Here is a 13,961-nt window from a genome sequence, read left to right as displayed (position 1 = left end):
ATGGCCACTTTGTACATGTAGTCCCCCGGTTACAAATGAGTTCCGTCGCTACACTGGCGACGTAACCCGAATTTCCAGGTGAATTGGAATTAACTGGTTAAGTACCCCAAGAAAACAACTATCCAAAAAGTCCAAAAGTATTGTATTTTGTTTAATGATGGAGGATACACTGACCTCTGGTGGCAGCGTTGGGTCTAGCTGGACTGTATGACTGACGAGCAGACTCGGCTGACATGGATAAAGTACAGCTGCGCTCTGGTTTGGCCCACATAAGGCTTAAGTTGTTTCAGATAATATATGTTCGTGTATGCATTTGTAATTAAGTTTAAAGCTACAGTTTGTGGAGTTACGTGTGAGCGATTAGCAATGAGAATTGTAAATACGTTAGCATTTAAGATAGCGGACATCTGTTAGGCAAATTAGGCCAATTCAATCTACTAAATTTACATATTGATCAGACTAGATGGACTTTTGAACACACATTGTTTTGTGTCAAGTGTTTTATTGTTAAAATGTGTGTCGTTCTAAACATTAGTGTAGATATGTGTGTTAGAGCTTTACAAATTGTCAAAGGGAAAAGACGTTAAAAGCTTCAAAAAGCAAAATTGGCCTTTAAAGATGAAGAATTTCACGTTTATTGAGGATAGAACACATTATATTAATAAAGTAAATAATAAGATACTGTTAGGTACAATAAGGTACTGTCGACTCTGCCTCTGGGAACTCCGGTTATATTGCAATCCGGCTCGAAAGACCATTAAAATGTCAAGTAATACCGTTTAATCCAGGCTAAGGGATCTATTATATATAGGGATCTAGGAAGTTTATATGTTCAAAACGAACAACCAAGCAAAAAAAAAAAAACTATTGCATGTCCTGCGATGGGACTATTACGCACATTGCGATGGCAATATTCAAACAATATATTGTGCAGGCCAATCTGTACTGAGTTAAGTATTGCTACTTGGTGCATACTTTAATTGAGTGTCATTTTTCAGTACCCCTACAGAGAAATGGATGGAAGTAAATTTGTCATTCATCTGATTTACATTACCATCAACACCTTGAACGCCCAGTATCACAGCTGCCGTCCACACGCAACTGCGGGTCCACTCTACAGCGACAATTCCAACATGAGCCGTTACAGTGAAAAAGAAAAAGGTGAAAAGGTTCATCTTGAATGCAAACAATATGTTTCTATTGGAAAAGTAAAAGTAATCATCCAAAAAATGTAGGTACAAGTAAAAAAGTATTTGGTGAAAAGAATACTCAAGTAATGAGTAAAATTGTGAGTAACTTCTTATGATGGTTGATTTTTTTAAAACAATGGTAATATTTATATCTGTATGAACTGTTATTAATATTGTTTGAAGAGGAAGAAGACTACACGTAGTCCCCGGGTTACGAACAAGTTCCGTTCCTATTTCCGCGTAGGTCGGAATTAAGCCTTTAGGTACCGCTAAATACCCATTAAAGCTCAAAATGATTATCCAAAAACATGTATTAGAAGACGTCATTGTACAGTCCTTGCCAAGATGTTGGAGCTACAGTGCTGGCCAAAAGTATTGGCACCCCTGCAATTCTCTCAGATAATGCTCAATTCTTCCCAAAAAATGATTGCAATTACAAATGCTTTGGTAGTAATATCTTCATTTATTTTGCTTGCAATGACAAAACACAAAAGAGAATGGGGGGAAAAAATGAAATCATTATCATTTTACACATAACTCCAAAAACAGGCCTTACAAAAGTATTGCCACCCTTTGAAAAATCATGTGATGATTAAAGTTGACTCAACCTCTGTCCTGTGTCCTTATGTTGTATCACATTGAGCATGGAGAAAAGAAAGAAGAGCAAAGAGCTGACTGTCTTAGGGCTTGGGAACCAAAATTGTGAGGAAGCATGGGCAATCTCAAGGCACAAGTCCATCTCCAAAGACCTGAATGTTCCTGTGTCTTACCGTGCACAGTGTCATCAATAAGTGTAAAGCCCATGGCACTGTGGCTAACCTCCCTAGATGTGGACTGAAAATAAAAAAAAATGATGAGAGATTTTAACAAAAGATTGTGCGGATGGTGGATAAAGAACCTCGACTAACATCCAAACAAGTTTCAGCTTTCCTGCAGTCCGAGGGTCCAACAGTGTCAACCCGTACAATTTGCCGGCATCTGAATGAAAAGGGGCTTTATGGTAGAATACCCAGGAAGACCCCCCTTCTGACCCACGGACATAAAAATCCAGGCTGGAGTTTGCCAAAAACGTTTTGGAAGAATGTTCTCTGGTCAGATGTGACAAAAGTAGAGCTTTTTGGGAAAAGGCATTATCATGGAGTTTACAGGAAAGAAACAAGGCCTTCAAAGAAAAGAACACAGTCAAACCTGACGGAGGTTCCCTGATGTTTTGGGGTTGCTTTGCTACCTCAGGTACTGGACTGCTTGACTGTGTGCATGGCATTATGAGGTCTGAAGACAGCTAACAAATTTTGCATTATAATATAGGGCCTAGTATTAGAAAGCTGGGTTTTCCTCAGAGGTCATAGGTCTTCCAGCAGGACAATGACCCAAAACACTCTTCAAAAAGCACTACAAAATGATTTGAGAGTGGCCAGCAATGAGTCCAGACTTCAATCCTATAGAACACCTGTGGAGAGAGCTGAAAATGGCAGTTTGGAGAAGGCACCCTTAAAATCTCAAGAGACCTGAAGCAGTTGATCAAAGAGGAATGGTCTAAAATTTCAGCAGAGCGTTTTAAGAAACTCATTGATGGATAACAGCAGCCGTTGTTCGCAGTTATTTTGTCTAAAGGTTGTGCTACCAAGTATTAGGCTGAGGGTGCCAATACTTATGTATGGCCCATTTTTGGAGTTTTGTGTAAAATGATAATGATTTGATTTTTTTTTTTTCATTGTCTTTTGTGTTTTTTTTCATTGCAAGCAAAATAAATGAAGCTATTTCGACCAACACATTTGTAATTGCAATCATTTTCTGGGAGAAATTGAGCAGCAACATCCTTCACTAGTACATGCAATACAACTTTATCCTACCGGTAATTGAACAAGATCTGAAAGTGTCTTATCTAAAACATTATAATAATAATTTGAAGCGAAAGATTTGAGAAAAAAAATGATGTTCATGTCTGAGCTTCTATGTCTGCCTACAGATTTTTTTTTGTATGAGCCCATTATCAAAGATGGATTTTTTTTAGCTGTGTTGGGCATTTTTAGGATGTTGTCAATGGATTGACCAAATTAGAAGAGTGAGGCCTTAGAAGAGGGGGGGTCTATGTAGACGTATCAGAGTTCATAAACCACAATAAATTCTTGTTGAGGTAAGAAAATATAAATGGCGTTTCGAAAAATATGTTTCAAAAGTTGTGTCAACAAAATGGACAATAGAGACAATGATTTTTAAAAATGTTTTTTTTTACTCAATTTTTTACTTCCTTTGATTTCAGAGGAGGACAGTGTATTTGATGAGTCGGATGTTCACGACACACCCACTGGAGCAGCAAACAAGGAGTCGCAAACCTTCTTTGCCCGCTTGAAAAGAATTGGCGGCAGCAAGTCCGTCAAATACCAACCGGTTGAGCTGAATGCAAAGAAAAGTAAGAGTTGAAACATTTCTTCTCACTGATAAGATTTTCCATTTCCAGATACAGTGGTACCTCAAGATACGAAATTAATTTGTTCCGGAGTGGGTTTCAATATTTTTTTTCATATTATGAACCGCGTTTCACATGCATACAGTGGGGAGAACAAGTATTTGATACACAACCCATTGGCAGTGTATCAAATACTTGTTCTCCCCACTGTATATCCTAATTCGTTTCAAGCTGTACTAAAAGACCACATTAAATTTGCTGTCATGACCTCTGATTACCTGTTTGTATTTATAATGCTTTGTCGCCCCCTAGTTGCGCTAAAGTGTAACTACTTGTTAGTCTAAAGTGCCTAACACAGCAAAAAGCACGTTTATTTCATATTTCACGCGGTATTTTATGAGCCTGAATTAAATGGACCATTTGGATGTGTGTGGAAGCGATCGTTTTGTTTATTCAGTTTTTTTAATCCCGCGCAATGAAAATGTATGACTTCCGGCTACAGTCTCGGGTTGAGGACGAATATGAATGTGACGTCACCCGGCTCAGCATCTCACAATACAGCATTGCTTTATAGCATGCCAGACTGCGGATTCAGTTGATTTTGCGGATTAATTTGTTGATTTTTCGCATCACGCTAGCCAAATGTGCTGCAGGGTTTAGTTGATGCACCAGTGAGAGCCGTGTAAGCCTTTTTGGGTTTCAAAATTACACATTCACCCCGAGATTGGCCAAAACAAGTCTGACAACTGTGGGACCATTGGACTTACGAGGAAGTGAGTAAACATTGTGTTTTGTATCATGTCAAATACTGAGATCATGGTGTAACTGGTGTGTCAGCGCCGCCCCGCGTTCCGCTCCCACCTCTAACCGGGCCGGGACGTGAACCCGCGCGCCATGACGCTTCCACTCAGCAGGCAAGGACGGTAACCACTGTGCCAATAAAGCTCGAGCCAATGGCACAGCCGTTAGCGTCCTTACATGAAGGAATCGGCAGGGAGGTTTCCACACTCCACAACGGACCTGCGCGTACCCGTTACACTCACCCCCCGAAACCTTCGTTGCCGATCCGGGTCACCGCACCATTGTAACCGATGTGGCAGCGCCGCCCAGCGTTCCGCTTCCACCTCTGACCGGGCCGGGACGCGAACCCGCGCGCCACGACGCTTCCACTCGGCAGGCAAGGACGGTAACCACTGCGCCAATAAAGCTCGAGCCAACGGCGCAGCCATTAGCGTCCTTACCTGAAGGAATCGGTAGGGAGGTTTCCACGCTCCACAACGGACCTGCGTGTACCCGTTACAATGGCACACATATTAACACAGAGGTGCCTTGCATTTTGTGGCTGACAATGCTCCTTGTCTGCTGACAATGCCACTCGGCCGACAATTGGCAGTTTGTCACCCCCGGGAGAGCACTATACTCGGCTTATGTTCGTGCAGTGCTCCATATTGTCCAGACTTCCTCTGCACTCTTCGTGTGCCCGGCAATAGACCACTCTCTTCAGAGTGGGCGCCGGCAGCTACGCGCTCCTCCGATGTCGGCCAGTTTCTCCGGCGGTCATTCTCCAGCTTCTATGCCGGCAAACAAGCTCTCCTGCCCACAGCAGGGGAAGGACAAGCTGTTACTTGCTCGCCGCCGGGGGGTTGCCGATCGGTGAAGACAATCGACATCCCCGCTGCCGTGTGACATGACCTGGGGTAGTTTTGTGTGATTTTTCGCTTTGAAAGGCAAGAATAAGACTTGGAAACGCTGCCCGGTTCGGGTTAGCATGTCGGCTAGCTGTCACGCCTCCTGGTTTGTTTACGCTCTCCAAAGCCCAAAATATCGTTCGAGAGGTGCAAGAAGTCAACAGTTTTGACCTTTATGGAGTAGTTTTGCTATTTCGTACTAATTCATGACCACACCATTTATTTAGCAATTGAGGAAAAATACTGTAGATAAAAGGAATATGCTGTAAAAATATTGGAGTAGAGAGATTCTAACAATCTGGACATTTTGCTGCCTTCTTCGTCACATTTTCCACATTCTGAATAATTTCCCCTCAACGGGCTGAATTCTAAATCAGATGAAATCATGACCCTGCTGACGTCATCCTCCAGCTCGGGACGCTAGCGTGGGCTAAACGGCAGATTAAAAGACGAATTTCTCGTCATCAAAGCTTTGCCAAATTAGTGTACATAGTCGAATCGTCTCAAAATATGATTGTAATTCATATAATATTGCTATTTCAGATTTTTTATGCTGTCATAGGCACTTTAAAGCTTATTTTGCAGACATTATCACATGACTGCTTGAGCTCATAGCAGACATGGTGTGCTAAAACAGGGGTCCCCAACCTTTTATGCACCACGGACCGGTGTTATTTGGGTCTTTTTTTCACGGACCGGTGTTCTGACAAATTTTGCAACCCATCAAAAATTGCAACGATGCAGTTCTGCGCATGCGCGTAACGGTAAACATAGCCGCAAACTGCGCAAATGCAGCGATTCCAAAGTAAACACCACAAACTTTCTTGAAAGAAAGGAATATTAACTTTTTATCATGGAAGGACTTGTAGAAAAATTCTCCTCCGATACATCCTGCCATGTAAGCTGCACACAACTGCACACCGCTCTCACCATTAACAACTTCACCTTGTCGTTAAACAGAAGCCGGCTTCACAAAGATACGATGTTGGAAATTGTAGCAAGGTCTTGTAGCGATGTCAGGATATTCCAGAATGACTTCAATCCAGAACCTCGGTAGAGTTGTTGTCTCAAATGTACGCTTAAAAGGGTCGCCGTCATTTGCGATCTCTACAAGTTGATCTTCCTGTTGCACAGACATGCTTGAATAACTCGGTTTATTCACAAACTGGTCACGAATCCACTCCTTTGCAGTTCGTGGGTCTTTGAGGTTGTAGGCTCGTCAGGTGCCATTTCCGCTGTAAAAATATCTCCAAAGACGTCTGTTTTCCAGTCATCTTCGCTCGTGTGGGGGCTAATTATTTCCAAGAACAAATGTGCTGCGCCCACGGCCTAGCAATTAGTGTTGTATCGGTCGCGAACGATTCGTTCTTTTTGAACGAATTGTTTGGGTGAACGAGACCGAACTAATCACCATCTGCACTGATTCGTTCTATGAAGTTGGTGGCGCTTGTTCGCTGCGTGGGAGGGCGCTGAGCAAGCGGCAGCGTCTTCTGACATCGCACACGACCAATCAGACGCCAGCCTCATCGCGGGCAGGGGAGGGAGCGGAAATAGAATCATGGCGTATGTCACTCATTTCCACGTGTGGCCAATAAGCAGCCAGCGTGCAGGCAGGGGGGAAAGACTGAGTTTTGTCACTTCCCGTTCAGTGATTCGGTCCTCCGGTTCCTGACCTAGCTTGCTGCTAACTTGACTTTCCAGCAATGACTATGCGGTGAACGAGTCATAAAATGAAAGGAAACGACTTTGTCACATATTTGTTAACGTGGAGCCTATCAAATGCTGCTCAAAAAGACAAAAACACCACACAAATCTAGCGAGCATGGTTTAGTGTTCTACTTTACTCAACAGACTCGGGACTGTGCCTATGACGACATACTATCAAATTTACAGTAATTTAAAACACGCGTAGCTACGAGGCAAGCAAAACCGGTCGCGGTCGCGTGACGGCAGTGAAGCGGGCAGAGAACTGTCACTATATGGAGGCTTCATGGCAGCGATATGTACCTCATATGTGCACAGAAAAAAAATAATATTTAGTATGATCACCATAATACTGATTTGCAATGAAACTGTATATACATGTCAATTTTTTCCGAGTGTTTTTTTTTTTTTTTTCGTGTCAGAGGGTGTCGGTTGGTTTGACAAATTATGTCAATCCGTCCATCATGTGCTACTCAAGCGCCCCAAAAACAAAGCGCGCGGACACGGGAGATATGTCTACATTTTTCTTAACAGACTAATGAGAGTAGAAAGGCGAAATCATAAAGCAAACAATTATTTCTCGTCAGCATTTGACGATCTGAGATGCGGGGACGACAGGGGAGCTGACCGGATTATTTTATTTATTAATACCAGTGCAAAAATTCAAAACGATCATCTTAATAATAAAAAACAAAAATACAACAGAGCGAGAGGTTAATGTGATGAGTTGGCCGTTCCATAATTAGAAATTAAACTTTCGATTTATTTTTATTTTCGTGACAGCAAGCATGCCGCATTGGCTGTTAGCAGCAGCATTGTATATGTGAGCAAGATCATGCTAAAGAAAGTCCATGCGCCCCCGACCCCAAACCCCCCTCAAAAGGAAAATGTTTAACCGTGTCCTAATTCGAAATGCAAGCACGAGCCATGACTTTGAGCCCATAGAACTAGGACAGACGACGCGGAAGTTCTCCCTCGCTTTTGCAGCAGCGGGAGGGAGACGAGGCTGTCTCTGAGAGCAGAATGATATCGCCTGTCACTCATTTCTGAAACTACGACGAGTGGTCAATGTGCAAGAGAGGGAGGGACCAAGCAATGTCACTTCCCGTTCAGTTATACTGCGAAGCGGTCTTTGGTGATTCGTTCGGCAACGTCACTTCCCGTTCACTAACCGAACGATTCATTTGGGTGGGGAGGGAGATGAGGGGGGCGAACGATTCGTTGAACGATTCGTTTGAACGAATCGTTTTACTGAACGAACCGGAATGGATTCGTTTACTCAAGTGAACGACAGATCCCGTCACTACTAGCAATACGTTATTATCGAGGACAAGCGCACATAGATATATTATATACACAAACAAGATGTACTACTAGCGGTCCAATCAATGGATTTCTATGACGACATTCTAATCTATCCCGTAGTATTATATCTAGAGTAGACAGAGATATTGGTGTGTTAAGCAGAGGCACAGGGTTCATTCAGCCAGAATGCGATCGTTATTAAATTATTATTTCTGTGCGGCCCCGGTAGCAAATGCGCCACGGACCGGTACCTGTCCGCGGCCCGGCAGATGGGGACCCCTGTGCTAAAAGACGAGCTAATTTCTGCAGTCATGCTTGCCATTTTATCTTGCTGTTTTATGCTTCGTAAGTTATATTCTTCTTTTCTTTCATATACATGAGCATTTTGTAGTACATTTTGGGGTGTAAGGCTGCAACAACTTAGTGATTAATAAATTTGTTTCCAACTAATTTCATAATCAATTCTTGCCGGGAGCTATGAGCAGTCCCATACTGGTTTGTGTGTAATAGGGGGCTGGGCGCGCCAGTGATTAGAGCAAGAGAGAGAGAGTTCACTGCTGCAACTGCTGCTGGCTTGTTGACTTGGGTTTCTGAATCAATAATATTACAAAGCTCCGAGAGTTTGTCGTTTGTGTTGTTAGAGCAAGTGTGCCTCAGTCAGAGGCACACTTTTGTCTTAAGTGTCCGTTTGTGTTATGTTTTGGAGAAGCATATTAGCATTTGAGTTATTGTTGGATAGCAAAGTTGTTTCATTTCTTGATGAAGAAACCACACACATAAACCCATTCCTTTAACAGCAACTTTCAACACAAACTCCCATTCAAACTGTAAACTGTACGGCAACTGTTGGACTTTTTTTTTTTTTTTTTTTGTATACTGAGAGATTATTTTTGTTTTATACTTAGAACCGTTATTAAAAACTTTATCAAGTTTTATGTACTCAAAATAGTACAGGTGTAGACTACATTAAAGTTAGGAAGTTGGAATAAAACATTTTTGAAGGAAATAGTCATCCATTTTGCCTTCTTTGTTAGTTACAATATGCTTAAAACAAATTCAAGTTAAATTGTGAAGGTAATTGTAAGAATCGTTTAATTAATCGCCCGATTAATCGATTATAAATAATAATCGCAGCCCTAGTGGTGTGTGTATTTCTTTGTTTAAATGTATTGTCAAAAGTAGTTACATATTGCATTTCTGTATTGGGAAATACAACCCCTAGAAAAAAGTATGAAATGAGGAAATTTTGATGTTTTCTTCAGGCAGTCATCTTTGTAAATATCACTGGAACAGCACCGAACAAAAGTTCATCACCTTTTCAAGAGTCAAGAATCTGCATTGGACAAGGTGTCAAGAGTCAAGAAACTGCATTGGAAAGGTTATGATGCTGGAATTTTGGTTTGGTGCTGTTCCAGTGAGATTTACAAAGATGACTGCCTGAAGAAAACATCAAAATTCCCTCAGTCCTTGATGATATGAGGCTGCATGTCAGGCAAAGGCAATGGCTGTGGTTAAATCTTCAAAATATTTACAAGTTTACATTGAAATTTTAGACAGCTTTCTTATCCCTTCAGTTGAAAATGTATCATTTTCCAAGATGACAATGCATCATGCCACAGAGCTAAAACTGTTAAAGCCTTCTTTGGAGAAAGACTCATCCAGTCAATGTCATGACCTGGAAATAGCCCAGATCTCAACCCTGTTGAAAACCTGTGGTGGAAATTGAAAAAAAATGGTCCACAGCAAGGCTCCTACCTGCAAGGATGATCTGGGAACAGCTATCAAAGAGATTTGGCACCAAATTGATGAAGAATACTCAAGTCCATTCCTCAGAGACTGTAAGCTGTCATGAAAAACAGAGGTGGTGCTACTAAATACTAGATATGTGTTTTGATCGTTATTTCTTTGTTTGTTTCTCATGATTCCATTTTTTTTTTCCTCAGAAGGGAGTGATTTCATATATACTTCCCCGCGCTTGCTCTATATAAGTAACATTTACTGACCACCACAATGTTTTTTATTAATTTCTTTTAGTGTTTCTGAATGCTAAAAAGTTGCACTTTTGAACTAATTCATTATTCTTTCAAGCTTTTTATCTGAGTTTGTTCTACATGACAAATGTCTGAGTGAGTGCTTGTCCGAGAATGGTGATTCCATACTTTTTGCAAGGGGTTGTATTAGAGTACGTATTTCATAAGATGAATAATTTTTCATAATATGAAGCGAAAAAAGTTTTGAAAACATTTTATATTATGAATTTTTTGTGTACTGATGTTTTCGCATCTCAAGGTACCACTGTATTATTATTATATTATTGCTCATTTCCTGCTTTCCCACGTCAGGTGAAATCGAGCTGTCTGAGTACCGGGAAGCCAGTGCACTCCAGGATAGCATCCTGCACTGTGTAAGGGAGGAGAGCACCAGGAAGAAGCGTCTGCAAGCCATGAACAAGCAGAAGTCTCTGGACATTTCCAACACTGACTCTATTCTATTCAACCTGGACGAACATCGCCGCAAATCCTGCATCGACCGTTGCGACTTACAGGCGCCCCCTGTTGTCTTACCCCAGTCGGCCTCCGCCCACAGCAGGCGTCACGGAAAAGGATCATCCGACGGTTCCTGGGTTCGCGTGGAGGGTAATGATGCGGTGGACAGGCGGGGTTCTCGAGGAGGGCAGTCTGACATCTCCAAACCTGTTATTCCTGAGGTCCGCCTCAGCTGCATGGAGACTTTTGAGGACAAACATGATCGTGGCTCTACCGGGGGGTCGGCTGCAGAAAAGGAGGACCAAGACCTCATTGACCTCTCCTCCGATTGCACCTCCATTCCCGAAAAGCATTCCCTGCTTTCCATGTCAGATAGCGACTCCTTAGTTTTTGAGCCTTTACCTCCACTTAGGATCGTTGAGAGCGATGAGGACTTTGACCTCAGCACCATAATTGGCTCCAAGTTTACCGGTACTCCAAAAGTTCTGGCTTCCCCCGCGAGTAGTAACACTTTGCGACTGTCTCCGGTGGTGCAGGTGAGTGTGGAAGACTGTTCCAGTGACAAAAAGATCCCAGACCTTCTGACGGGAGAAACGCTTTTGGAAAAGAAACTGACTCCCTCGAGCTCTTTGGAACTACCTGAGCGACAGGAGAACATTTGTCAGGAGAGTCCCATCATGACCCTGAAGCAGAAGCGAGACCTGCTGAAGAAGACACCCCATTTGCCGGACACGTCGCTGGATGACGCATTTGGGACACTAGAGGAGGGCAAGTGTTCGAGCCCCTCCGGCAGGATGATCTTTTTGGACATCCCGGAGGACAAGGCAGAACATCTGTCCTCACCGGAGAGAAGCAATGACGAGGAAGAATATGGTGACGATGAGGAGGACGACGACATGGGGGATGAAGCAGACAGCGATAACAAACCACATGACGGTGATGACAACGACGAGGCAGAGTTTAAAATTCAGATCGTTCCTCGACAACGAAAGCAAAGGAAGATAGCTGTCAGCGCCATCCAGAGGGAGTACCTGGACATCTCCTTCAACACGTTCGATAAGCTTGGAAATGAGCAGGCCGCAGACCCAGGTGAGTCAGTGCCAAGTAAAACCGTTTTAGTATTGCAGCAAAGGCGTCGGTTTGCATAGGGACAGTAGGGACATAACACAACTAATTTTTCAGGATGCTGAAATTGTCCCCACCAACTTTTAAGCAACCTTATATGCATTATATAATGACTTCAGGTATATAAGTCATTTAGATTGTCTTCCCATATGTTGTAAGGATAGAATTGACCAACCATTATTGAGTGAAATATAGTACTTTCATTATGTTCAGACTTACGTTGACCCCTTTTCACTTGCTGAATGTGCCAGTCCATTTTTCCCCCTCAAACGCACGTTTGATTGGCTGATGACTTGACAACCCCCCCACCCCCTCCACACATGCATTCACAGCCCAGGAGAAATACAACATACTGCCTCCTCCGCCCCCTTTGAAGTCGAGGGATATTAGAAGTTTTTTTTCCTGCAAGCAGCAGCCACTGTAAGTAATGTATAAAGACGTCAATGTTGTGGAAGTGGGGAACACACCACTAATTTTGCTAACGTCCGACCTACATCAGAGTTAGCATAACATTAATCTGTGTGAATTTCTCGTACTCGAGGAGGAAGCAGCGTTGAAATATCCTCCTGTATGTTTTCTACTGTTAACGTTAATTTACGTGTAAGAAATGTAGTGAACTAAGGTTTACCCTGTTATAGTTAAACGATGATTAGCAAGTTTGTATTTTTTGTGTATGTTCATATAATTTGTGTTCAAATATTGCAATGTAAATTTGCTAATAAAATCCAGACATTTCTTCTGGAAGTTTTCAAAATGTTTCTTTAGTAGTTTTTGAAAACAAAAGTTTCAATGTGTACGAACGGTGTATCACCTGAACCAATACACATGAAAGTATAAGTCAATACAGATTCATTTTGCATTGATCACTTAGCCTATCATAAATTAGGTTCATATTGGTGAGAAATGTGGCCCTGACCCCCATTCACCCAGTCTGTTTGGTCTTATAAATGTCCTGTCCCCATCAAAAAGTGTACATGCAGGATATGCTGTTATATCGTCCCTACCAATGCTGAGACCAAACCTACGCCATTGTATTGCAGCATGACTTTGTTGTCAACCAGGCACACACCTGACGATGTGAACAAAGTGTTTGTATCATCTTGCAGATCACAAAGCTTTGTCCACTTTGGAAAAGCCAAGAGAATCTTCCTCAGCGCCGACACTCGAAGCCGCAATGCCCGAAACAAGCCACCGTTCTTCAGTATCTGGTACGATTCTGAAACTCTACTTACATACCAATTTCTTTAAAAACAATATTTGCTCTAGAGCAGTGTTTTTCAACCTTTTCTGAGTCACGGCACGTTTTTACATTAGAAAAAATCTTGTGGCACACCACAATCCAAAAATGTTCCAAAATTACTTTCTGTATAGTATATTTATTTATGAAATAATTTCTCAATATTTATACTTACTCAGTGTGAAACTTGAGCCTGTTCAGATGAATCCAAAGCTGATATCCTGGCAGGAATCTTCATCAACGGCTCTCAGTCTCTGTTTTTATTTTTTTATATCAGTAAGGCTTGAAAAGCTCAGAATTATCAGACAGGAGGACTTTAGCAATGTTTTTAACCGCATCAAGGCCGAGCAGCTTGCTGACAATAGCTTTGCAAGCAGGTAGTATTAGGGTCTCTGCCACAGTGTGGGAGTTTGGATTTTGCAACAAGTTCAGTAACAAGGTTGTGGGGGCTTACCTTTGTAGCTTTTCTCAAAAAAGTTGCCTGTTTCTCTGTGTTTTTACAAAGGCGAACAAAATAGTCCATCGACTTGTTTCGAAGCGACGGGTGTTTCGTTTGGGTATGACATTTAGGATAGCTGTTCGTGTCGCGTTCAAGAACTGCTCAGATTTCTAGCCGTCAGCCACCTTGCTGCCCTTGACAATGTGTTGGAATAAAACACAGGGGGAGGATTGACTGTCGTCACATATGGATAAAATGGAAAGGACACTTTCGTGAATATTGACTCTTGACGAGTCTAATCAAATGATGTACAACAGTAGACGCACTAGGGTCCACATTGTCGCGGACAGCAAGGTAGCTGATGGCTAGAAATCCAA

At 42.2% G+C, this 13,961-nt stretch overlaps 1 protein-coding gene across 2 annotated transcripts in view; it reads left to right on the top strand.

Annotated features, from left to right (window-relative positions):
• The window catches only part of LOC130930678 (protein unc-79 homolog), a 172,004-nt gene that overhangs the window by 110,907 nt on the left and 47,136 nt on the right, over window positions 1–13,961 (top strand). For both annotated transcript variants that reach the window (XM_057858695.1, XM_057858694.1), the window contains exons 30-33: window positions 999–1,161; window positions 3,454–3,603; window positions 10,640–11,872; window positions 13,015–13,116. In XM_057858695.1, coding sequence (XP_057714678.1) covers window positions 999–1,161; window positions 3,454–3,603; window positions 10,640–11,872; window positions 13,015–13,116 — 1,648 coding nt within the window. The remainder of the gene's footprint in view (window positions 1–998; window positions 1,162–3,453; window positions 3,604–10,639; window positions 11,873–13,014; window positions 13,117–13,961) is intronic.

The sequence above is a fragment of the Corythoichthys intestinalis genome, chromosome 15, assembly GCF_030265065.1.
Source record: "Corythoichthys intestinalis isolate RoL2023-P3 chromosome 15, ASM3026506v1, whole genome shotgun sequence".
In the NCBI taxonomy this organism is placed as follows: domain Eukaryota; kingdom Metazoa; phylum Chordata; class Actinopteri; order Syngnathiformes; family Syngnathidae; genus Corythoichthys; species Corythoichthys intestinalis.
Note: the sequence above shows the minus strand (reverse complement) of the source record. Positions and strands in the feature narration are given on the sequence as shown.